The sequence below is a fragment of the Lolium perenne genome, chromosome 4 (genome assembly GCF_019359855.2).
Source record: "Lolium perenne isolate Kyuss_39 chromosome 4, Kyuss_2.0, whole genome shotgun sequence".
Taxonomy (NCBI): Eukaryota; Viridiplantae; Streptophyta; class Magnoliopsida; order Poales; family Poaceae; genus Lolium; species Lolium perenne.
In genome coordinates this window covers 24,098,515-24,121,616 of record NC_067247.2, presented here as the reverse complement: position 1 = coordinate 24,121,616, position 23,102 = coordinate 24,098,515, and the positions used below count along the sequence as shown (strand labels likewise).

The 23,102-nt window shown below is 41.6% G+C and overlaps 1 protein-coding gene and 1 long non-coding RNA gene across 7 annotated transcripts; both read left to right on the top strand.

The window, feature by feature from the left end:
- The first annotated feature begins 8,372 nt into the window (after positions 1 to 8,372).
- On the top strand, positions 8,373 to 13,118 carry LOC127291928 (uncharacterized). Of its 4 annotated transcripts, none has more exons than XR_007844827.2 (7): positions 8,373 to 8,547; positions 8,647 to 8,877; positions 10,583 to 10,807; positions 10,958 to 11,564; positions 11,903 to 11,942; positions 12,088 to 12,172; positions 12,612 to 13,118. It is a non-coding gene; the product is annotated as an uncharacterized lncRNA (long non-coding RNA). The 4 variants fall into 4 exon arrangements; XR_007844824.2 differs by having other exon boundaries at positions 10,583 to 11,346; positions 11,447 to 11,564; XR_007844821.2 differs by having other exon boundaries at positions 10,583 to 11,564.
- Positions 13,119 to 14,692: 1,574 nt separating this feature from the next.
- Positions 14,693 to 23,053, top strand: LOC127291926 (flap endonuclease 1-B). Of its 3 annotated transcripts, none has more exons than XM_051321248.2 (17): positions 14,693 to 14,850; positions 14,969 to 15,085; positions 15,766 to 15,824; positions 15,936 to 15,995; positions 16,089 to 16,142; positions 16,232 to 16,280; positions 16,387 to 16,434; positions 16,623 to 16,688; positions 17,346 to 17,396; positions 17,479 to 17,598; positions 17,668 to 17,752; positions 18,346 to 18,424; positions 20,890 to 20,998; positions 21,070 to 21,126; positions 21,223 to 21,269; positions 21,354 to 21,405; positions 22,592 to 23,053. In XM_051321248.2, exons 1-17 carry the CDS (start codon positions 14,839 to 14,841, stop codon positions 22,763 to 22,765), a joined length of 1,239 nt encoding a protein of 412 aa, XP_051177208.1. In that variant the 5' UTR covers positions 14,693 to 14,838; the 3' UTR covers positions 22,766 to 23,053. The 3 variants fall into 3 exon arrangements, with proteins under 3 accessions (XP_051177208.1, XP_051177209.1, XP_051177207.1); XM_051321249.2 differs by having other exon boundaries at positions 21,354 to 21,428; positions 22,592 to 22,729; XM_051321247.2 differs by having other exon boundaries at positions 15,766 to 15,995.
- The last annotated feature ends 49 nt before the right edge of the window (positions 23,054 to 23,102 follow it).

Here is a 23,102-nt window from a genome sequence, read left to right as displayed (position 1 = left end):
GATTCACCAGCAAATTTAGTCAAAATTTTCTCTTTCTTGCAATCTATAATAGCTCCACAAGTATTTAGAAAAGGTCTACCAAAAATGATAGGACAATAATCACTAGCAGCAGAACCAAGTACCAAAAAGTCAGCAGGATATTTAATCTTACCACATAGAACTTCCTCATCTCGAACAATACCAATTGGAGAGATAGTTTCTCTATTAGCCGACTTGAATAACCACATCAATATCTTCAAGTTCACAAGAACCAATTCCGTGCATAATCTCCGTATAAAGCTCATAAGGAATAGCACTAATACTTGCACCAATATCACATAAACCATAATAGCAATGATCACCAATTCTAACAGATAGCATAGGCACACTAGCTTGCTTGGGTTTATTAGGATGTGAAACAATATTAGAAGCATCTTCACAGAAAATAATATGACCTTCCTCCAAATTTTCTTACCACAAGATCTTTAACTATTGCAACAGCAGGTTCAATTTTTATTTGTTCTTCAGGTTCTATAGGTTTCTTTTCACTTTTATGAACTGCACTATTTATAACAGAGTACTCCTTCATTTTAGCAGGGAAGGGAGTTTTTTCAATATAAGCTTCAGGAATAACATGATCCATAGTTTCAACTACAACACATTTATTTATAGATGAATCAATTTTATCTTTATACGATTCATGAAACTTATCACAATTCTTCTTAGGCAATTCATAATGAGAAGCAAAAGCTTTATAAAGATTTGCAGCAACTTGAGAATCAAGACCATAAGTAGCACTCATATTACGAAATTTATCAGTTTCCATAAAAGCTTCAATGCATTTGTAATCATAATTTATACCTGATTCTCTTTCTTTGTCGATTTCCCATCCTTCAGTATTTTCCTGGATCCGATTAAGAAGGTCCCTTTTAAACTCTTCCTTATTGCGCGTGAATGATCCAGAACAAGAAGTATCCAGCAAGGTCTTGTCTTCAAAAGAAAGTCTTGCATAGAAATTATCAATAATAACATTACCAGGAAGCTCATGAATGGGGCATTTGAGCATTAAAGACTTCAATCTCCCCCATGCTTGGGCAATACTCTCTCCATCATGAGGCCAAAAATTATATATGCGGTTCCGATCCTTATGAATTTCACTTGGAGGATAGAACTTAGAATAAAACCGGGGCACAATATCATTCCATTCAAGAGAATCCCCATTATCCAATAATTTATACCAATGCGCCGCTTTACCAGACAGCGATATAGAGAATAGTTTCTTCCTCACTTCATCCATAGCAATACCTGCACACTTGAATAAACCGCATAATTTATGTAAGAACAATAAATGATCTCCAGGGTGGACAGTTCCATCCCCTGTATAACGGTTATCCACTACACGTTCAATAATTTTCATAGGTATTTTGTATGGTATCTCTTCCTCACCTGGCGCCTTATCCACTACCTTTGCAGTAGTAGTAGATTTCCCAAACAAACATTCGAGAGAAGATCTCTCCATAATGAATTATAGCAGCAGGCAGAAATAAAATCAGCACTAACAGTAGAAGTTTCCCTTACCAATTCCACTTACCAATAGAGCTTAGCTCCCCGGCAACGGCGCCAGAAAATAGTCTTGATGACCCACAAGTATAGGGGGTGTATCGTAGTATCTTCGATAAGTAAGAGTGTCGAACCCAACGAGGAGCAGAAGGTGTTGACAAGCAGTTTCGATGTAGGAATCACTGTAGATGCTCACAAACAAGTATTCAGGGGGTTTTAATGTAACAGATGAATAAAGTACGAGTAAGTAAAGTGCGAGAGTAACAATTGCTGCGAGTGGCCCAATCCTTTTTAGCACAAAGGACAAGCCGGTTTGTTTACTTATAATGACCAAACGTTCTTGAGGACACACGGGATTTTAGTCTAGTGCTTTCGCTTCATATAGCTGATTAATCTTCATTGTTTTGATAAGTGTTGTGTGGGTGAACCTATGCTAATGTACCGCCCTTCCTAGGACTAATACATACTTGTGATTATACCCCCTGCAAGCATCCGCAACTACAAGAAAGTAATTAAGAATAAATCTAACCACAGCCTTAAACTCTGAGATCCTGCTATCCCTCCTGCATCGATATACCAACGGGGGCTTAGGTTTCTGTCACTCCGGCAACCCCGCAATTAGCAAACGAGTACAAGATGCATTCCCCTAGGCCCATAAAGGTGAAGTGTCATGTAGTCGACGTTCACATGACACCACTAGAAGAATAACACCACAACTTAAATATCATAACATTGAATATTACCCAACATACTTCACTACTAACATTTAGACTTCACCCATGTCCTCAAGAACTAAACGAACTACTCACGAGATATCATATGGAACATGATCAGAGGTGATATGATAATGAATAACAATCTGAACATAAACCTTGGTTCAATGGTTTCACTCAATAGCATCAACAACAAGTAGGAATCAATACCGGGAGAGTTTCCCCTATCAAACAATCAAGATCAAACCCAAATTGCTACAGCGGTGACGAGGTGCTGCGGTGGAGATGGTGGTGATGATGATGAAGATGATGGTGATGGTGGTGGAGATGATGTCCAGCTCGATGACGGTGACGATGGCGTCGATTTCCCCCTCTCGGGAGGGAATTTCCCCGGCGGATTCCGGCCGCCGGAGAGCTCTTTTCTCTCTAGTGTTCTCCGCCCCGCAGAGGCGGCTGTAACTCTACGTGAGGTATCCTCTGTGGCTTAGGTCTTCGGGACGAAGGGTTTCGCGAAGAAAAGGAGGCGAGAGGGGCTGTGGGCCCCCCCACACCACAAGGTGGCGCGGCCAGGCCATGGGCCGCGCCGCCCTATGGTCTGGGCCCACCTTGGGTCCAGCTGGCTCCCCCTTCTGGCTTCCTTCGTCATCTGGAAAAATAGGATTTTTGGTATAATTTCCTTCCACAGTTGATCTTCCGAAATATTGCATTCTGACGGTGCTTTTTCCAGCAGAATCCTGGCTCCGGTGCTTGATCCTCCAATGATGATGAAACATGCAAAATAGATGAAATAACATAAGTATTGTGTCCCAATATGAAATATATCAATGAATAACAGCAAATTATGATATAAAATAGTGATGCAAATTGGACGTATCACGCCCTGCCAATAGTCAGCTAGCAACACCTTTAGAAGTCACACCTTTCTCCTACTGGTCGATTAAACCTTGGTTTCTTACCGAGAGAAAACTTGCTGGTGTGCTTATCATATCTTCCTCTTGGGGTTCCCCAACGGTGTGCAATCTACGCTCATCACACCCCAGGGAGTCCGACGGTTCCATGAAACTGCATGTGGTATGCCGACTTAGAGGAGAATCGGCCGTCCTCATGCCACTTCCAAGCAAACGAGTCCTGGCCGCCGCCACGGAGGGCATCCTCCTCCTGGATCATCGCCCACAGCCGCATGTACTAAACCACGACATCCACAGATATCTGGCCCACGATGTCGGTGGCCTAGCTATTGCCCACGAGTCCGTCATGGACGGTTCGTGATCGTCGCAAGCCCGACCGAACCAGACGCAGGACCTCCGATGTAATTGCCTCAACCGTAAGCCCCCGGATCCACGCGTCCTCCCAGAAGAGCAGAGAGACCCCATCTCCTACATGGATCCACATGGAGGCATGGAAAATCGTGGCCGAGCTCGGGCCGACGTGAAGATCCAGGCCGCTCCAAGGTACAATATTGAGTTGGTGTAGATTATTATTTTTAACTCCAGTGAAAGAAGAGAATGCCAAATTCCAGGGTTTGTACATCCAAACGGGATTTGGAATTGAGTTCACCCTTCGATTTCAACATGAAATTCCGAGCACATCCAAACAGCTGAATTCTATTTCAGAGCCAATTCATTTCCATCTTAGATTTGGAATCTGAAAGTCTAATTCAATTCCATAGAGGATTCTATGCATCTAAACACAACGTAACTGATTTCGCATGTAGAGAAAATAAAAAGTAGGCTGTCATTTAAAAGATTTGTAGCTGGTTGGCTACCAAAAAAAAACCGACTAGATAAAAGCAAAACAAAATAGAAGAACCTCGAGAATGAGTTTTAAATGGTTTTGAACAAGTAAAAGATATTATTAAAGCTACCAGGGTTACATTGGTGGCAAGTAGGTTATAAGGTATACATCGGTTGAAAGCAAGGTTTTTAGCATCGAGATATTATGTAATATCATTTTCTTGTCAGCATTATCGTACCGTACTATCATGATACTATGAGATTTTTTATTTTTAATAAAAAATATGTATATATTATATATCTCAAATAAATTTAAATTTAATCTTTATATTCAGTTTCGAGCATATTCTATTTCTTTCATAGAGTCTCGTAATGTAAATGTTGTATTTGAATAATATAAATATAGGCGGACTCATCCAATGCATGATACATACGTAACTAATTACCCACTCATAAAACAAAAAGGCTGAGTTTGCTTGACAACCGGTACAAACAAATGTCTAGCTGTCTACTTATTGCATATACAAACTCATCTTTAAACTCATCTCGTCTAAATTTATTGATGTTATTTAAAAAAATATACTTTGTTAGCCTTGAGACTACAAAATTAACTTTTACTCTTCAGCTTGCCATCGTGTTGCATATGATATTCCTTTTATATCGAGATACCAAAGATACCACAATACCTATAATATGAGTAAGATAGTACCAGATTAAAATACCATCACGATACATATCGATCGGCCACGGTTGTACCTAAAATTGTAAGATAACACGATCAAAAAATCGTATGATACTACAATACGTATGGTTGTACTATTATGTATGGGTTGATTGGTGGGGGAGTGATGTTCAACAACCCCTAACTAACTTGGGGATTGTTCTATGGTAGTTTTTTTTCTTCCGTGAAACATACTAATACGATGGATTCAGTTGCTAAGGGCATGTACTAGATATGACGATAAAACATGATGTATAATGGGTTATTTTTTAGTCTTATCTCTACTAATCAACACGTCCTAAATATGTTGCAAGAGAGATTATGCTAAGAGATCATCTCTTAACTAAGAGAAAACAAACCATTTTTTCAACCTTCTCATTCTCCACCTTAGCATTTATCAAACGTGGCACTGCTAAGATATCACCATTGTACATGCTCTAAGATCTTGTGGAAACAAAGTATATTATTAGTTTTTAAGAGTATATAATTTAGTTTAGTAGAATATTTAATGGTCAATTGCCAAGGGCATGTACTAGATATGACGATAAAACATGATGTATAATGGGTTATTTTTTAGTCTTATCTCTACTAATCAACACGTCCTAAATATGTTGTGAGAGAGATTATGCTAAGAGATCATCTCTTAACTAAGAGAAGACAAACCCTTTTTTCAACCTTTTTATTCTCCACCTCAACATTTATCCAACGTGGCACTGCTAAGATATCACCATTGTACATACTTTAAGATCTTGTGCCAACGGAGTATATTATTAGTTTTTAAGGGTATACAATTTAATTTAGTGGAATAATTTTTTAGCGATATTTTTGAACGAATTTATAATATATTTTGTGAGTAATTGAATGGACACATGGTTGCGTCGTTGAATACAGTCCAAAAGAATAGGCGGAAACAATTATTCATGCCTTCTCTCTCCCACGGCTCTCGACCCTCCCCCATCTCCTCTTCTCGTCCAGATCTTGGGCTGGCTGGCCCCTCCCCTCTCTTCTCCAGCGGTGGCTGGCGTCGAGTAGGGTGAGGGTCCCCCCTGTACATGTGTAGGCTAGGTTTAGGTGTCTAGGGTTTGTGATTTGCCTCCATGACGTCTAGGTGTATGCCGTCTCCGCCTCGTTCTCCACCGTCCCCGAGCGACGGTTGGAGAGCCCTCCTCCTGCTGCTCTGTTGCTGTCCATGGTGGACGGTGGTGGTCTATGGCGGATCTGGGGGAAGCAGATTAAATAAGCTCGTTGGCTATGGTGGAGATCGAGATCTGCTTGGTTATGTCCTGGATGGCCGTCATGGTGGCGGATTGATGGGGCTACCGAGGGGATCTGGATCTCTGGGGTTAGTATGTGATGCTGCTTCGTGGAGTTCATACATGGCAGCAAACCTTGGCTGCTGTGATCTTTGGCTGAGATGGTGGCCACTCCACACGCCGCTGCAGCTTCTGCGCTTGTGCGTCTTCAATCTCCTTCAGTGGAGGCCCTTCTTCCTCGGCGCAGCGGTTCAAACCTTCCTCAGGCCAAGTGGTTTCATCCCCGGTGCTGAGGCTGGTCGTCATGCTGTGAGGTGGTTCAACGCGGGCTGTGATGAAGAAGACGGAGGACTCAATGGCGTTTCTGCAAATCTTCGTAGTGTCCTTTTTGCAAGATTTCTAGACCAAATTGTAATGATTTTTTATTTTTAAGGTCCTTTCTGTAAAATGTAAAATCACCGCTGATGAATCTTTACTATTATATTCGAGTTGGTACGTCGTCAAACATGTTTGATGTCAAAGATTGGAGACATCTTGACCATCCAATCTTACTAAACATCTCCCGCTTGCCATCCAGCCATCCGTTATATACTTACCAAAATGAACGACAAAATCAAATCAGAAATCCATTTAGCGGGAATCAATCACAGAAAATCAATCACGGAAAAATCTTCTTTACTATTATATTGGAGACATCTTAACCGTCTAATCATACTAAACATATTCCGCTTGATATCTAGCCATCTATATGATCTACCCTTATCAACATCTCCTACGTGTGAATCACTTTTTAAAATCCACGTTAGGAGCAATAAAACCGTTTTTGCCACATAAAGGAAGTAAACACAGGTATTAATCGTGGGATCGCTACTACAGTCAATCAGGATTAAATGTCCTAATTAAAGAGACAAGTTTACTAAACTTTCCTAATAACTACATCGGTGGTTTGCACGCCTTCTCCTTTTTGTTGCTTGGTTTGCATGCAGTGGACTAATCCACGAGTAATTAACTCGATCGGGTGTGTTTGGCAATGTAAATCTTATTTTTCCAAAACCGTCCGTATGTGCTAATCAATAACTCTACGTATATGGTGAACCACACCTCATTCTTGATGTTGTTGCCGACTTCCCTCTCCCTCGTGTTAATCTGGCATGCGTACACCCGGTTTGGAATACCTCTACGTATATGGTGAACCACACCTCATTCTTGATGTTGTTGCCGACTTCCCTCTCCCTCGTGTCCACCAGTTGATCTGAAATACCCAGCACGGCATCACCTCCTTCATGGTATGTGCCCATCGGATCCCAATAAAACTGGAGCACGCGACAAGACAGCTTTAGAGAGTTCGCGAATGACCGACGTTCTGGTGGTGCAAGGCGGCACGGACGACAGCAAAAACCCTAGCTCATGATCACGGTGCAGGATATAGGGAGAGGTAAGGAGCAGTCCATCACCGTCGTCTCCTCTTCAATCTGAACCGCCTTCGTTCCGAGCGCGGAGAAATGCCGAGATCTCAATGGTTGATGCCCCACACTATGCCATGGAGTCTTCCGCAACGTCAGCCCCTGGGGTCACTAGGACCACGACCATAATCGGGGTTGGTTTATTTGAAGTTGCTGAGTAGTCATCGTCGTGTTTCTCTCTCTCTCTCGTGCTATGTTAGTATAACAATTGTATGCGAAATTTCATATAGGATTTTTTTAGATAACAATGTCAAATGCATATAGGATGCCAAAGGGAATGGCGCCCCAGATGTAAAATATATTATCGCTACTTTCCATTAACTGCAATTTTATCTGAGTTTTTCATGGCAGGCTTCTATCAGCATTTTTTCCGAACTTCTCTTGAATAAATAATTTAGTCTCTGAATAAGGAGAAATCTATGGCTGGCGTCAACCCATAAGAATTGTGCCTACATGCACTGATTTCACATACAAGGTGTGGTTGGCTACTCCAAACTAGGAATCTTGCTGCTAATGTCGCGAAACATCAAAGTTGGTTGTAAATGTTTCTTTCCTTCTTACCAACGGGTTTTTTTAGTACTATCACCATTTTATTTTGTTTCCAGTGTGACCAGAGCGCACTACGAGCCCCATTATTTTCAGGTTTTGTGCCGACTTATTTTCTACATTCCATATGAAACTTTTGGAGGTAAAAAAATAGTGTAAGGAATGGCTTGACACTACCTGTACTGAAGGCAAAAGTGCAGAGTGCTTTCCAAAGTAATGAACTATGCATATAGCAGTCTTTACTATTAAATACGAGTTGGTCGTTTGACGCTCAACGCACTTTGGTGGTCGTCATTAAAACAATCTGAACCGTCCAATCTTAACTTAACAGCTAACACCGTCTGATCGATACATGTATCCCGCACTCCACAAAACAAAATTAGGCATGCAATCCCCGCATTCCCGTTTCGCCCGATCCAAATTAAATTAGGACGCGATCCCCGGCTGTTTTCCTAAGAAGAGCACATACCAACCTGCAGTCTCTCGCCATACCCTCGAGCGCCTCCCCTGACCGCCCCGCCGCCGCTTCGCCCAGCCTCCAGTCACGCTCCTCGCCCCCTTATCGAGTTATTGCCCAAGGTACCACGCTCTTCACTATATCTATTCTCACCAGCCTCTATATGGGCCTATTGAAGTTCCCAGACGCATCGGTCATCCAGATGCATCCGACCTCTGCAGCGCCTCGAGTTGGCTTTGATGGGAGCTCGGCGTGTGTAGCGTCATCGTGGAGAATCCCAGGAGCCCCATCTTAGATATCCTCAACATCTAAGCGGGGCAGTGGTGCTTATCCACCTGTCAGCCACAAACTCCGGTATCCAAGCCAACCCGATGCGGGATGATGAGGCTTGGATGCGAAATATGTCCGGCATGAGGAATTCTAGCTCGTGTTGACTCCAAGGTTCATCTCCGGTAAGATCTCTTTTCTCCTACCCTATTATTTATTTGTTCTTCTTATTCTAAATTCTGTAGCGATTAATTTGATGCATGTATAGGATAATTTAAACATTTTAGTGGTCCTGTACTTGACCTTGTTCGTGCAATTCTTCCCTTTCCTCCGATTCCATTCACTAATTGGTCTCATACTTCCTCCCCTTTGTGTTAGTTTGAAGACAATAGAAGAACAGCCTTTGGATAGATTGGAAGCTCCTTTGTTAGGGCATCTCCAATGGGGCGACGCATATCGGACGCTCAAAAGTGGTCGCGCGACTGTGTCGCTCCGCGGACATATTTTGACCGCGCGTGAATATGCCCGCGCGTGCATTTGCGTCTAGGAGTGTTCCCAGCGGGGTGACCTATTTTTATTTTGCAAAATATTTAAAAAGCATAATGTACTAGAAACTATACAAACTACAATTATAGAAACCTAGACTACTTGCTGCCCGACGTCCCGGCTCCGTCGTTGCGTCCCTCCCTCGTCTGCTTCTCCACCGCCTGCCGTGTGGCCGCTAGAGCTCCGTGCGCCGCCGCGTCCTCTAGCAGGCACCACCGCGGCGTCTCGTTAGCGGCGTCCTCGGCCTTCTTGAGCGTCTCGAAGGAGTCGACTAACGCCCTCTGCTCCGCCGCTTTCTCCTCCAGGGTAGGCGCATCAGGGTCATCAGAAGATCATGAGGTGTCGGAGTCGTTGTCCTCTGCGGCGGCCGCCACCCTACGGCGTTCGATCTCGGAATCGAACGCCGCGTGGGCGCCCGCTCCTCCTCTGCTTCCTTCTCGGCGTCAGCCAGGAACTTGCCGTCCCTGACCGGGTCGAGGAGGTCGTCGGTGCTGTCGTCGTCGAACTCATCGTCGGAGCTCGAGGCTGCGGGTGGTGCAGTCGGAGGTGGAGGTGGAGGCGCGGCAGCCTGGCCGCGGCCGGCGCTGCTCATGGTGGCAAAGGTGGAGGTTGAGCGGCAGCGGCGCTATGGTGGAGGTTGTGCGGCGGTTAGGGTTTAGTGTGGGAGGAGATGAGATGCGCGCGCCCCTGTTTATATAGGCCGGAGGCAGGCGACGGCCGCGGCACGCGTGACATCGCCATTACTTCGTGCGCAGAGGTAGGCGACGGCCGCGCGCCGCGTGATGCATCGCCATTACGCGGCCGCAGACTGCCGAAGTGACGCCTCGGCGCCAGGCGCGGCTGAGAAGACGCATCGAGCCTGGGTCACTGCTAGGCGGGCCTGACGAAACGTCCGCCAGACGGGAGAGGACACTTTGCGCGTCCGCAGAGATGCATCCGAGGCGCATATTTGGGCAAGGTTTGCGTCGGTGCGGACGGCCCGGTCACTATGCGTCGCCCCGCTGGAGCTGGTTCCTGGCGGATTTTCGGCCCGCGCGGACGCAAACGGTCGCCCAGCATCCGTTTGCGTCACCCCGTTGGAGATGCCCTTACTGCTATACTATTGATAGTCATGTTGGTTATGTTACGATTTATCTCTGTTGGGGGATATACTCTTTCTTTAAGCACCTCCATCTCAAATGTTTGCTTCTCATCCATATTTGCACCGACGAAAATTCTCAAACATATGAGAAAGTGCAATCATGGATGACGGTTAAATATGAGTGTCCTTGTTGCTGTGGACCAGCAGACACGTGTGAAATATACTAATAATTACCCGTATGTTTATTTGATGGTCCTTAGCAGGAATTCAAGTCTTTGGGCAAACCTCCCTGTGAACTCTTACATTTTCTTTACATAGCTGTTCACTGGAATGACTAGGCATCATGGAAAGAGCTACAAGTGGATCAAGGAGTCGCTGATATTAGTTTTATTCTTGGGAAGATCAGATTCAGCAATGATTGGTTTGGAAGTTACCAATTCCAGGTTCTTGGTTTCGTAGCTACAGCGAGATAGATTCTTGTTATACAGGTTTTGTTTTTTTGTTTTCGGGTTGTTCTTTTCTACCACAAGTCTACCGTTGCATCCTGAATTATTTCCGCACTAATTTCTTAACGAATTTTCATTGTTCTGGCTCTGAACTCATTTTGTTGTGCTATTTTATTTTTTTATGGGGTCAAGGAGAACACTCTATGACTGGTTTGCTGAACTTGAATCACTTGGTTGTGCAATCATGATGCTGGTTAGAAAATTTCTTCATTACTTTTTTATAATTTTGCATCGTTCAGGTTCTAATTTCATTTACTGCGTCATTAAGATATTTATACAAAATAAATAATACTTAACGCTGCCATCCTAGAGCTTTAGTTTTCTAACTTCATGTTCTTAGGCGAGACATAATTGTCATCTTATTCCAGTCCTGTATATGCCTTATCCTTAGAGAAAATAATTTTGAATTGTTTTGCTTACCATATCTCTCTCACACATTTATGTCTTATACTTTCATGGATTTTTGGCATTCTCAATATACAAGTATAGCTGTCGAATCCCTCGCTCAGAAGTGTAATAAGGTCCCCTTCAAGTATCATATCATGCGCTGATGAATTTTTTTATTTTGCATTTATACACTAATATTATTAAGTTCGTTCTTTTTCTTTTTTTGGTCAAAAGGTATTCTAATTTATGAACAGTGGATCTTCTGGTGCTCTTGATGTTAATGTTGCCCTGATGGAAATGTAACATCCTGAGTTATGAAAGTTATGTACTCCTCCCAACTGCAACAACTAAAGTGAGTTATGAAAGTTCAAACCCTCTCTCCTACCTTTGTACTTTGTTGTTATGTTCAGTTAAAATATTCATATAGGCTTAGACTGCGTTAGGTCACATGCTTACCTATGGTCAGAACCCAGTGTTCCAAATTTTAAATGATGGTTAAGTTTTGTACTACGATTTTCGGTAAGAGTGTCCTTGGTTATCCTTCATTTTTTAAAGATTATTGTCGGTTAGAAGTTTAATGTTATTAAAATACACGGTTTCATTAAATTTCATGGTTGCCAAGAATCTGAGGCTCTGCCGATATGGAAATTTAGTATTGTGAAAGAAGTAAATCTGCTCTGCTTTTTTCAGAAATTTTCTTCAGCATTGGAACAAACTGCATGTCGAAAAGGTAAGAAGTTGTTGATGTATCGCTGTATCTTATTTCAACCTACAGTTTACTTGATCCTCTCTATAAATCTTATATACCTTGGTTGTGCTTAATTCGGTAGGACCATTGTATTCTATAACCAATAAATCTTCTCACATTCTTTTAGCATCCACACGGTTCAAGGTATAAAAGGAACTAAAGGAGATGGTATGCACAATTAGAATGCATCTGTTGTTATGTTTATAATAGAGGTGAGTGAATTAGTAACACATTCCTTTCACAGCGATTTTATCTTTGCATGCATTTTGTCATTTCCGCATGTAGACTATGATACAAAAGTACATGTTTAAGTGAAGTGACAATGTATATTTTTATTTTCCCATCCTTATAATTATAAACCTTGTGTATTTTTCTAGGGTGACACACACAAGACATCCCAAATTGTAAAGAGTAAAAATCTTTGATAGCCTCTCAAGAGGATTAATGATGTGATAATTTTTTGTTTTGTCCATTTTTGTATCTTCTCTTCTCATCATGACATAAAATGTAAATAATAATAATAATTGCCTAAGTGTTCTACTTCAAATAAACATTTGCAAACACTATATTGATCAATTGTGATTAAACTTAAAGTATTTTGTTTTTTAGTAAATGTATCTACTATCCAATTTTTCTTAAACCTTTATGTAGTTTCCACAAGATTTCTGGGCATGGCATCAGCAGCCTTATATGAACTTGTCTTCAAAAGTTCTTCCGCAGTCTGCTCAGCGAGTGGAAGTAGGAGTTGGATGCTATGGTAGAGCTGGATGCTATGGTAAAGTTCTTAAAAAATCGATGGTGCCCACATTCTCTCTTTCTCTGGCAACACAAAACCTTGACGGGGGTGGTGCATGGCCTGACTGACGAAGAGATGAAGCAATTCTACGTGGAGTGGATTGGAGTGGATTCGATGGTAGTGATAACCACTTTTATTTTGAATTTGAGCTAACTATACTGAAAAAGGGATTGCCTTTATGTTTTGTTCAATATTGATGTATTTGAGCAAACTATAACTAGAATAATGTGAGTCCACATAACACTTGGCGTAGTTTCTTTGAAGGATGCTTCTGGTGATATTGGTGATACTGGTTCTAGGTATGGTTATATCATATACATTGGGTAATCAAAAACATATTTCCAAGTGTTTTCTACAATCAATTTCAATTGTAAGAGATGTGTAAAAGAGCATGGGCTATGCTATAATTAGGCATGCGACATGTGTGATGACACAAAAAAATTAGAGGCCGTAGCAACGCACGGGCATTCAACTAGTATTCAATAAGAGAAGGACTTGAAGATTAAGCCTTATTTTCCAAGTTCAAGGTTTTGTTTGAGAAACTTTTGTTCTCTTATTGTTTTGGCCGGGCGATAATACGTAGTCTTCTTATGGTAACATGTTGTTTTTTCATATTGCTTCAATCGATAACAGTCAAAAAGAGTGTACGCTGATGCATGGTTCAAATTTTAAGTAGCCTACATGTCAAATTGTTTCAATACTCAAATTTGCAGAGTAATGTGATTATTCTGTTAAAATAAATAATTATGAAGCCCTTAGTTTGAAGAGTAATATTAATGGACTTAAATTCTTGGCAAGAGTAGGTAACCAACATGTATGAGGATAAACGACAGAAGAAGAGGGAGGCTCGTGGAGTCACAGCATGTGCATTGCCTACTTTACATAAGGTTAAATGTGAGTAAAAGTAAAGAATTCGGACCTTTTCATGATAGCTTGTAATCAAGGCCCTTGAACTTTTATGTAGCAAAATTGGATGACTTCTAATAACCCCGTGTTTTTTTCCTACTGGTGTTCCATTCTCAGCTGCTTACTCCTCCAATTCCAATCAGGTCGCTCTCCCTAATCAATAGTTGTTCTATGACATCACTCTAGGGGTTCAGTTTATGATTGATATGTGTGTGTCATGCAACAAAGGCTCTCAATTTCAGAATGATCCTAGGAATAATACGATTGATTGTGTATTCTGGACTCAACGAAATGGTGAATAGGTACAAAGTGTAGTTATTTCATAAACCTCCATAAGTTGGAGACAAAAAAAATTATATATAAATAAAAGAAAGGATTTAACAAGGACGAGAAAGATATGCGGTGAACAGCTCAAACCCTTGAGTTGTGGCCAGCTGATAGGAAACCGTAATTTGTCGTTTTGATGATGCTCCACCTAAACACAGGTCTTATTGACGTCAAATGTGTAGAATACTATATAGCTACTAAATGTGAATTTCCATGTATATTATGTTTACACATGTGAGATAAATACCGTGGAAATGTTCATAAATTATTTTTGATTATACAACCCAATTGATTTAGATTAGAGATTCACATGTTTATAGATTAGTGATAATTAATTCTCATGTAAGATGGTTTCGAGTCAGAAGATATTTTTTACTACACTTTCTCAAGTACTGAGAAAATCAAGCCAATGACAATACAATCAATTCTAACAGAATATCTAAATCGTGGCATGGTGTAAGCATTAGTTGAAGAAAGATAATTACGTGGGTCCTTATATATTCATATGACATCATGTTATGTATGTGGCATCATATATGCTTCAGATAAAATATAAACAACCGTAGCAACGCACGGGCATTCAACTAATACTGTAGCAGTATCTGGGTCTAAAAAAAAAAAGGCAGTGCATTGTGTGGCAAATCTAAAAGAAAAGGAAACAAAATAGCCAGCGAAAGCCCATTTAGAGCTTCAGCCCAAAATTTTCTATCCACTTCCGTCTCCCTCCTCTCCTCTCCTCTCCTCTCCTCTCCTGACTTCCGGGGCGGGAAAGGTCGAGCGGCGGCAGCGGAGGCCGTCGGACTACCGGAGGCTCCTCGCCGCGCTTGGACTCGCCGACGACGCCACGCCATGGGCATCAAGGTACTCCCCCCAGAGCTTTCCCGGTTCGCGCATCCCGTATTCGCCCTCCCCCGTTGGCTCTCGAAGTGACGACCTCTCACTCCCTTGGGGCTCCATGTCCCTGCGCTTGGCCCGCTAGGGTTTGACGAAGCTGCTGGCGGGGCACGCGCCCAGGGCAGCGACGCTGCGGCGGGTGGAGGACTACCGGGGCCGCGTCATTGCCATCGACGCCAGCCTCAGCATCTACCAGTTCCTGGTGAGTCACCTGACCTCCATCCCATCTACTCCACTGACCCCCTTCCGCTTCGATTCGAGTGCCGTGCGAATTGTTATTGTGCAATCGGCTTGGTTCGGGGATATCATGGTGTTATTCAAGGGAAGGGTTCCAGTTCATATATGCTGCTAATGCCTTTGGGCGATTGATTGGGCTTGGGCTGGCACATTGGAGTACTGTGACGTGATGCCCACCAAAAGTTTGAGAAAATGCCAACACATTTCCATACGCCTTATTCTGTGTGTGAGATACTATTAGGTCAGTGGTTACCGCTAGCTGTTTTATGTCAGAGAGTTTAAATTAATCAACACGCCATTTTCTTCTAAGGGCAATGCTGCTACTTGCTAGCATGGACAAGCTGTCCATATGTTGACAAAAGGGGATGCTTACAATATACTGTTAGCATGTGCCAGATTTTCCTATGTTGGAAAAAGGGAATGCTTATTGGTAAACAGTTATAGAACCCGCTGTTAACAATTCTCCATTTGCATCAGCTGCATGCTGCTGTTGATGTGTTTCTCTGCCTGGCTTTTTAAATAATATTTGGATGCAGAGGCCGGGAGTTATGTTCCTTTTCTAGAAAAAAGAGCATTTGCAAACCATGTGGGTGGGCCATTTGACTGCGTATTTTTTTGGTATAACTCTGGGATTCATTTCTCTAGGTCGTGGTTGGAAGGAAAGGAACAGAGGTTCTGACCAATGAGGCTGGTGAAGTCACAAGGCAAGAAAAAAACAATTTTACGATATTGTCTGCCCATCAAAATTCTCGTCTGATTGGTCATGAGCCCATGATGTTCATTAGCTCATTTGAACTTTCATCCTTAAATCACAGTCATCTGCAAGGCATGTTGAACCGGACCGTGAGATTGCTAGAAGCAGGAATAAAACCTGTGTAAGTTGATCCATTTCTGTGGTCGCTGTTCATTCCTTGGGTACAGCTGCAATTGATACTCTGAAAGGGTTTACCTGCTGAACTTCTTGCCAGGTTTGTGTTTGATGGCGAGCCACCTGATCTGAAGAAAAAGGAACTGGCCAAAAGGTATGCACTGAATCGTTCCCTTGCTTCCATTCTTCACTATCATTTGCAAGTCCCGTTACATGTTTTGCCATAACTTTTTTGTGTATTAGGTCTTTGAAGAGGGATGATGCTTCGAAAGATCTTCTTAGTGCTATTGAGGTCATGCTCCTCACCGTAGTTCTAGTGTCTCCAGCCCTCCTCCTTACTCGCCATGCTTCTGTATTTGTTGTGTTGCCAGACCTCTAAGGTGGCCATTGCATTACAGGTTGGAGACGAAGATTCAATTGAAAAATTGAGCAAAAGGACTGTGAAGGTAATTGTTCTATGATTTGGGAAAGGAGGCAATAATTTTTGTGTGTATTAACTTTTCGCAAAAAAATAAGCGTAGATTTTTTCGGTATAAAGTATCCTCACATCCATTCTGCCATTTTGATCTTTTGTCTGCAACTGGTTCCAGCTTCCAAGCATGTATTGCGATCTTTTTGTTCCTTTTCTTTCCAGATGACCAAAAAACACAATGACGACTGTAAGAGGCTGTTAGGATTGATGGGTGTCCCTGTAGTTGAGGTATCATTAATTCTTTCGTCTATCCGTTGCTTCAAGTATTTTTATACATTGTTCTCACAGATGAGTTAGTTTCTTAATTGATGTGTCTTTTCAATGCCGTGGAGATTTAGTAGAACATTCAGGTTCTTTTGCACACAGAGAAGTAATCACCAGACTTCCACTTCAGGAAAACCCTCACTTATGTGCCTGCTTGGGAGGCCTTAAATCTGCTCAAATATAAGTTCTCCTAGATAGGGATATAAAATGATTTCTCTGTCAGGTGATCCTTTCACGCCTAGTAACTGTTCAGTTGAGCTCAGCTTGCGGGCCTCTGCAAAATCTGAACCATAAGCACCAAAGTATTCTCTGCTTGTCTCATGTATGTTTTCTCTTTAGCTTGTCTGCTTAGCTAAGCTTGAGGTAACAAAAGGCCTAGCTTAAGCATTATCAGAGTAGTGATACTTTGTCCACCAACAGTTATTCCCCATGGTATAAGAAATGAAAACAGACTGAATTGGGCTTTGCTTTTTTGGAGAGAAATTCTTTGAACTGAGCAACATGCCGAACTGCAATTTCATGGCAATGACGCAAACTTGTTAGCTGGCCTTTATGAGCTTCTCAGTTATATGTATATACCTAATCACTTTGTCCGAGTACTTACGCACTCTGCTTATGCAGGCACCAGGTGAGGCAGAAGCACAGTGTGCATCACTTTGTGAGAACCATAAGGTGTAACACCCAAACGACATCGTAAGAACTATCTTTCTTACCCAATTAGCACGACTGAACTATATTTCATTGTGAGTGTCAGGCGTATGCTGTTGCTTCAGAGGATATGGACTCACTGACTTTTGGTGCTCGAAGATTTCTTCGCCATGTAACTGACCTTAGTTTCAAAAAGTCTCCTGTGACAGAGTTTGAAATGTCAAAGGTAATTTCTTTTATTTTATCTGATTTCTTTTCCTTCTGAGTATCATTTTGTTTCTTCGCTATTTCACAGGTTTTGGAGGAGCTTGGACTCACAATGGATCAGTTCATCGACTTATGTATCCTTAGTGGATGTGACTACTGCGAAAATATCAAAGGTTTTACTGCTTCATATGTTTTTTTACACAGTTTTGATATTAGATGGCCCAGATTATGATGCAGTACTTTATGATTTGCTTAAAGATGCACAACTCTGAAAATGTTAGAGCTGCCTCTCTTTTACTAACTGCTCATGTCATGGGTGGACACACCAGTCAATTCCAAACATAGCATTAGGGACACATAATGCATTAGGGGCAAAAGCGTCTTTGTATGTTCCCAATTAACACCGTTAACTCTTGAAATGAACTGAAGTGTCATATAAGGCATCAAAATTTAACACCTAGTGTCAAATAGGGAAGTGGAAAAATTTCAGGGCCAAATAGGGAACCATATTTGAAAGTAGTGTCAAATAAGGAATTCACTCTTCAAAATTTATCTTCTGTGCCTGCCTTAAGAATTTAAATGTATGCTTTTGTTAGCTAAAAAGTGAAGTTTAAATTAAGTTGAGCAGGGGCTTTGCATATAGTGCAGTGAAATTGGCTGATGTGATGTTTCCACCCATGAAGAATCTTTGCCATAAATCAGTAAAATTGGTCCAAATTCTGCATCCTTTTTAATACTTTTAGTTCCTCCATCTTTGTTTGAATAGGTATTGGGGGACAAAGAGCCTTGAAACTAATACGTGAGTATGGTTGCATAGAAGAAGTTGTGCCAAATCTTAACAAGAGGTATGCTTATCCTTGCTAGTGATTTATGTTGCTATAAAGTATTATGACACTTATTCAGTCCACTAACTTGATCATGCATTCAAATTCCATGTGGAAAAAACTATGTTATCGCATTATGGACACATTTGAATGGTAGTAATGATGTTTCAATGACGATTTTTCATGTGAACATGCTAAAACATGCTTAACATGGATTGAGTATATTATCATATAGGCCTTTAAGTTTTAACCGTGCTGCCAACACACATCTTATTCCTAGAGACCTAAACAACTGTCACTGTCCCACACTCTTGAACTGCGCCTGTTGCCATGCCACTGTGCTTCATGCACTATGACACTGTTATATTCCTGCACATATCATTCCACTATGTTGCTCCTGTGCTATTGCATTCACCCCCAGGTTCATGGTATCAATGGGGGCTGATTTGTCTCTTTTTTTTGCGAATCAGGAGCATTTAATTCAGTAGAAACAGTAGAGTTACAATTAAGCTGAAGGCAACTAGTAAGGAATCTTAAAATCATGTTCACCCTAGTACCTTTGCCTATCAGCTGAAGCATTTTTCGCACACAGATGAGCAGCAGCATTAACCGATCTATGAACAAAGTTGAAATGAAAACTAGAGAAACCTCTACACAGCTCCTTGACGTCCTTGAAGAGGGTGGCCACCTCCGACCTGTCCTCTCCATGTTTGGCCCAAAGATTGACAAACATCTGGGCATTGCTTTCTACTAGGACCTTGGTCTTCCGCATATGAGCACTTGAGCAGCCATCCTAACACCATCCCTTAGAGCATTAGCCTCCATGAAAGAGCATTGGGAGCAGCATGGTAAAATCATGATATTGCCTGTAAGAGTGCACCAGTGCAGTCCCGCATTAGGCAGCCAGTCACCCCTTGCAAGCCATTTTGTTAGAACCCAGTATCAACATTGATCTTACCAAAATCCCCATCAGTCTGTTTCCATAACTCAACACTTTTCGGCTTATCACTCATTGCAAAGGTCACATCAACAGGCCATTGAACACATGTTTTCACTGGCTTCTCTTTGGCATCATGAGTGAGAGAATTCCTGGCATTCCAGATTGTTCAAAGGCCACACATGATCAAGCAAGATTCCAGATCAGAATTAGCTCTACAAGTGATGAGATCCCCCGGCCACAAATCAGGATGCAAGGAGGGCAGTTTGACCCCAGTGAGATTACGCAAGGTGTTCCAGAAAACCTTTGCCCAAGTGCATCTAATAAGAGCACAGAAAATTGTCTATTCTTCCGCACCACAGATCTCACAAGTAGGACGTTCCATGTGTCTTTTCTTCATGATAACACGACATGGGATGTATTCTTTGATGATTCTCCAGTAGAAACATTTAACTTTCGGGGGAAGAGATCCTCACCATTAGAGCCAGAAGCTTGCTGCTCATCCCTAGTACCAACCAGGAGCATGCAAGCAGACCTGACCCTAAAACAGCCATGCTTTTAGAAATCATTTGAAGATTTTCCCAAAGGAATACTGCAGATTGTTTTCAAATCAGAACCGCAGAAGTTGGCAGTAACCTTTTGCACATCCCGCTCAACATTGCCCTCCACCAACAGACCATTGACCACCATAACCGTAGCAGAAGTAGGCTGATATAGTGATATGTAGGTTTATGGCCAAAGTTGCCTGGGATCCAGGGGTCATCGCACACATTGTCTAGGCACCATCTCCAATTCTTTTAATAAGACCTTTTTTCAGAGCTTCTCTTCCATGAAAGATAGCACGTCAAACATGAGAGTTCTTTTTTTTTTCTGCTTGAAGGAAGCTTCTATTGCGGTAGTACTTGCCACTCGACACCTTCGCGCACAAATAGTCCAGGTTTGTTAACAGCCCCTCCACCCCTGCTTTGCCAACATTGCTTTAAATTTCCTAATTTCCCTGAAACCATGCCACCAACACATTTTGGGATTGCAACCTTGGGCCAGCTTGCTCAATGCAGTTTAGATTTCTTTTCATCTCCTCCCCACCAAAATTTAGCTAGGCTTTCGGTGATGTTCTTGCAAGTCGTGAGAGAGAGTTGAAAGCAGCTCATCGAGTAAGTAGAGATCGCTTGACCTACTGTCTTGATCAGAATATCCTGCGCAGCTGCACTCAGCAACTTGGAACCACAAGAATTCACCAGATTCTTGACTTTTGTTGGGAGATGCTCAAAGGCCTCTGAGGTGGGGGTTGATTTGCATTGTGAATGGCATGTCTTGACTTTTGATGACTAATTTCTGATGAATGCATTGCCAGTGTCAAGGTGGTAATTTACAGTTTTGTCGAAGGCTCGAGGCAATCCTAATAATTTTGAATATTAAAATCTAACCAGAAATTGGAATTCGTTGGGCTCCATGGTAGACAGCGATTGCTATGTCTAGTTTTGACAAGGCACTCCGATTAATCTTGAAATGTTAGTTTTTACTGAGCACACTCATACTTGATCCATAGGTACATTGTTCCAGAAGATTGGCCTTATCAGGAAGTACGGGCTCTGTTTAAGAAACCGAATGTTACTACAGAAATTCCAGATTTCCAGTGGACCTCAGCAGACAAAGAGGTTATACTTGACAACTCATATCATACGGTCCATATTTTTTTCGCACTGACACATCTTGCTCCCCTTTTCAGGGCCTTGTGAACTTCCTGGCATTTGAAAACAATTTCAGTTCTGATCGAGTAGAGAAGGCATGAAAGCATATTTATTTCACCTATGCACTCTTATTAATCTCTCATAATTTGAATTATCAAATGACTGATTTGTTGAATATTTTTATTTACTAGGCGGTAGAAAAGATAGAGGCTTCTAGGGATAGATATTCCCCAGGGCGGTAAGTGTAAATCTGCCTTATATCTCATGGATAAATTCATAAATATCAGTGCTTCTATGATATGATATCTTTTTATTGTCTCAGAGTGAAGCTTTTGACACCAGTAGCTGATGTACAAGGATCTACTACAGAGAAGGTGCGGTGCTAGTGTTAGACTTGGTACTATTTGTCTCGCATGCTTCTAATCAGTATCCCTTTCCCTCTTCGTGGGCTACACCTGTATTGTTGTTTTCACATTTTTACAGAACAGTAAAATGCATAAAAATAATACAAATAAACAACACTTCACATCCACTCTCTTCTCGCTTTTTTTTTTCTCTTCCAATATTCTGTTTGCTTAATTTCTACATTTCCCTGGAACTTACATTCCTTGTCCAGTATGAATGGTAATATATGAAGATTTGGTTGAAAAATTATTGATTCAACTGTCCCATCGCTTTCATCCCTCCTTCCTTTCCCTCCATTATTATGCTCATTCAAGTGAGCTTAAACTAAACTATTTGTTCATGAGAGAAGACTTTCAGTAAACCTCTCTGTAGGTGGATGCACCGCACTGTGATACATTTGTTGTCCATGAGCTAGGTAAATACTGGTTATCGTGAGCAAGCCCGTAATACAGCATACAGAAGGGGGCTGTGATGGTGCACGTGAATGTGGGATACTAGAATAGAAACCATATATGAGAGAGAGAAGACTTTCAGGAGACAGACTAAATTCTTCTTGCTTGCGTAATAGCATGTATATTTTGAAACCCAAACCATTAACAAGATGTTGAGCCTCTTTTGTCTAATGGGTGTTCCAAACAAGAATGGCCGACTAACACAACTCAGACTCATCTGTATCTGCTAACACAGCTTGGACTTCAACAACTAAAGGCTAACAATTAAAAAAAATGCTACACAAAGTAATACTAATGCTTACAAAAGGTATCTATCCAAATTGGACTGTGTTCACACTTAATCTCCTTATCCATGAGTCTTTGCGGTCAACATTCTGTGCACTGGCCTGGCTTACTTGCGCAAACTCTTATAGTTCACTCCATCACACCTCACAGATTGGTAGATTGTCCCTTCAGAGTTTTTTTTGCCCTTGCAATGAGAAAATGAAAACATTCCTGTTTCTTCAAGTATTATTTGTTTCTTCTAATGTGGAGTAGTCTAGTGGTGCGCTATTACCTATTTTCTTTTTGAATTTTCTTTTTGGGTATGCTTTGTATCTTATTTGGTTGGATTTATATTAGTATGCAGTTGTGTACAATTTTTAAAACCAAGAAAGATTAATGTTGATCTTTATCTTATGCGTTCGTATTTTACTGATAACAGGAATCGAAGTGCGTTATAGGTGCTTCAGGACAAGGTGTGAAGAGCAGGTCTGCTCTACAAGTGTGCAGGAGCTCAAGCTCTGATTTCAGATACGGTAGTTCCAGTTCAAAGCCATTGGTGCTGGGAAGGCAATCAGGGTTTCGTGCGATGCCTCACACCTTCTCTTTCATCTAAATCTGGAATTGCTGGTTCTCAAGATTACTTGGCGAAGCACCATGTTACAGGAAGAATGGATGAACACCTGGAATGTGTTAAGCATATGCTTTGATTGTAATTTAGGCTTCTGTCTTGTAATCTAGAAAATGAACTTCAATGCTTCAGCTTACTCACATCTAACTCTTCTTCCTACTGGAATGTCCCGTGGTGAATAACAAGTGTTTGATCGCCTTTTCGCTATCAATGCTCATAACTATACATATGTCCCTTCCATTATGTCAAACTTAAAGTAAATTTTATGTTCTAGTGTGAGTAATGTTAGCCATATAGGCTGTCAAATTCTATGATGTATTTA

Excerpts from the sequence above, each read along its gene's own strand:
- LOC127291926 (XM_051321247.2), top strand. Across the intron at positions 16,281-16,386 it reads ATCTTCTTAGTGCTATTGAG|GTTGGAGACGAAGATTCAAT; the intron begins GTCATGCTCCTC and ends ATTGCATTACAG. Across the intron at positions 17,753-18,345 it reads CTACTGCGAAAATATCAAAG|GTATTGGGGGACAAAGAGCC; the intron begins GTTTTACTGCTT and ends TTGTTTGAATAG.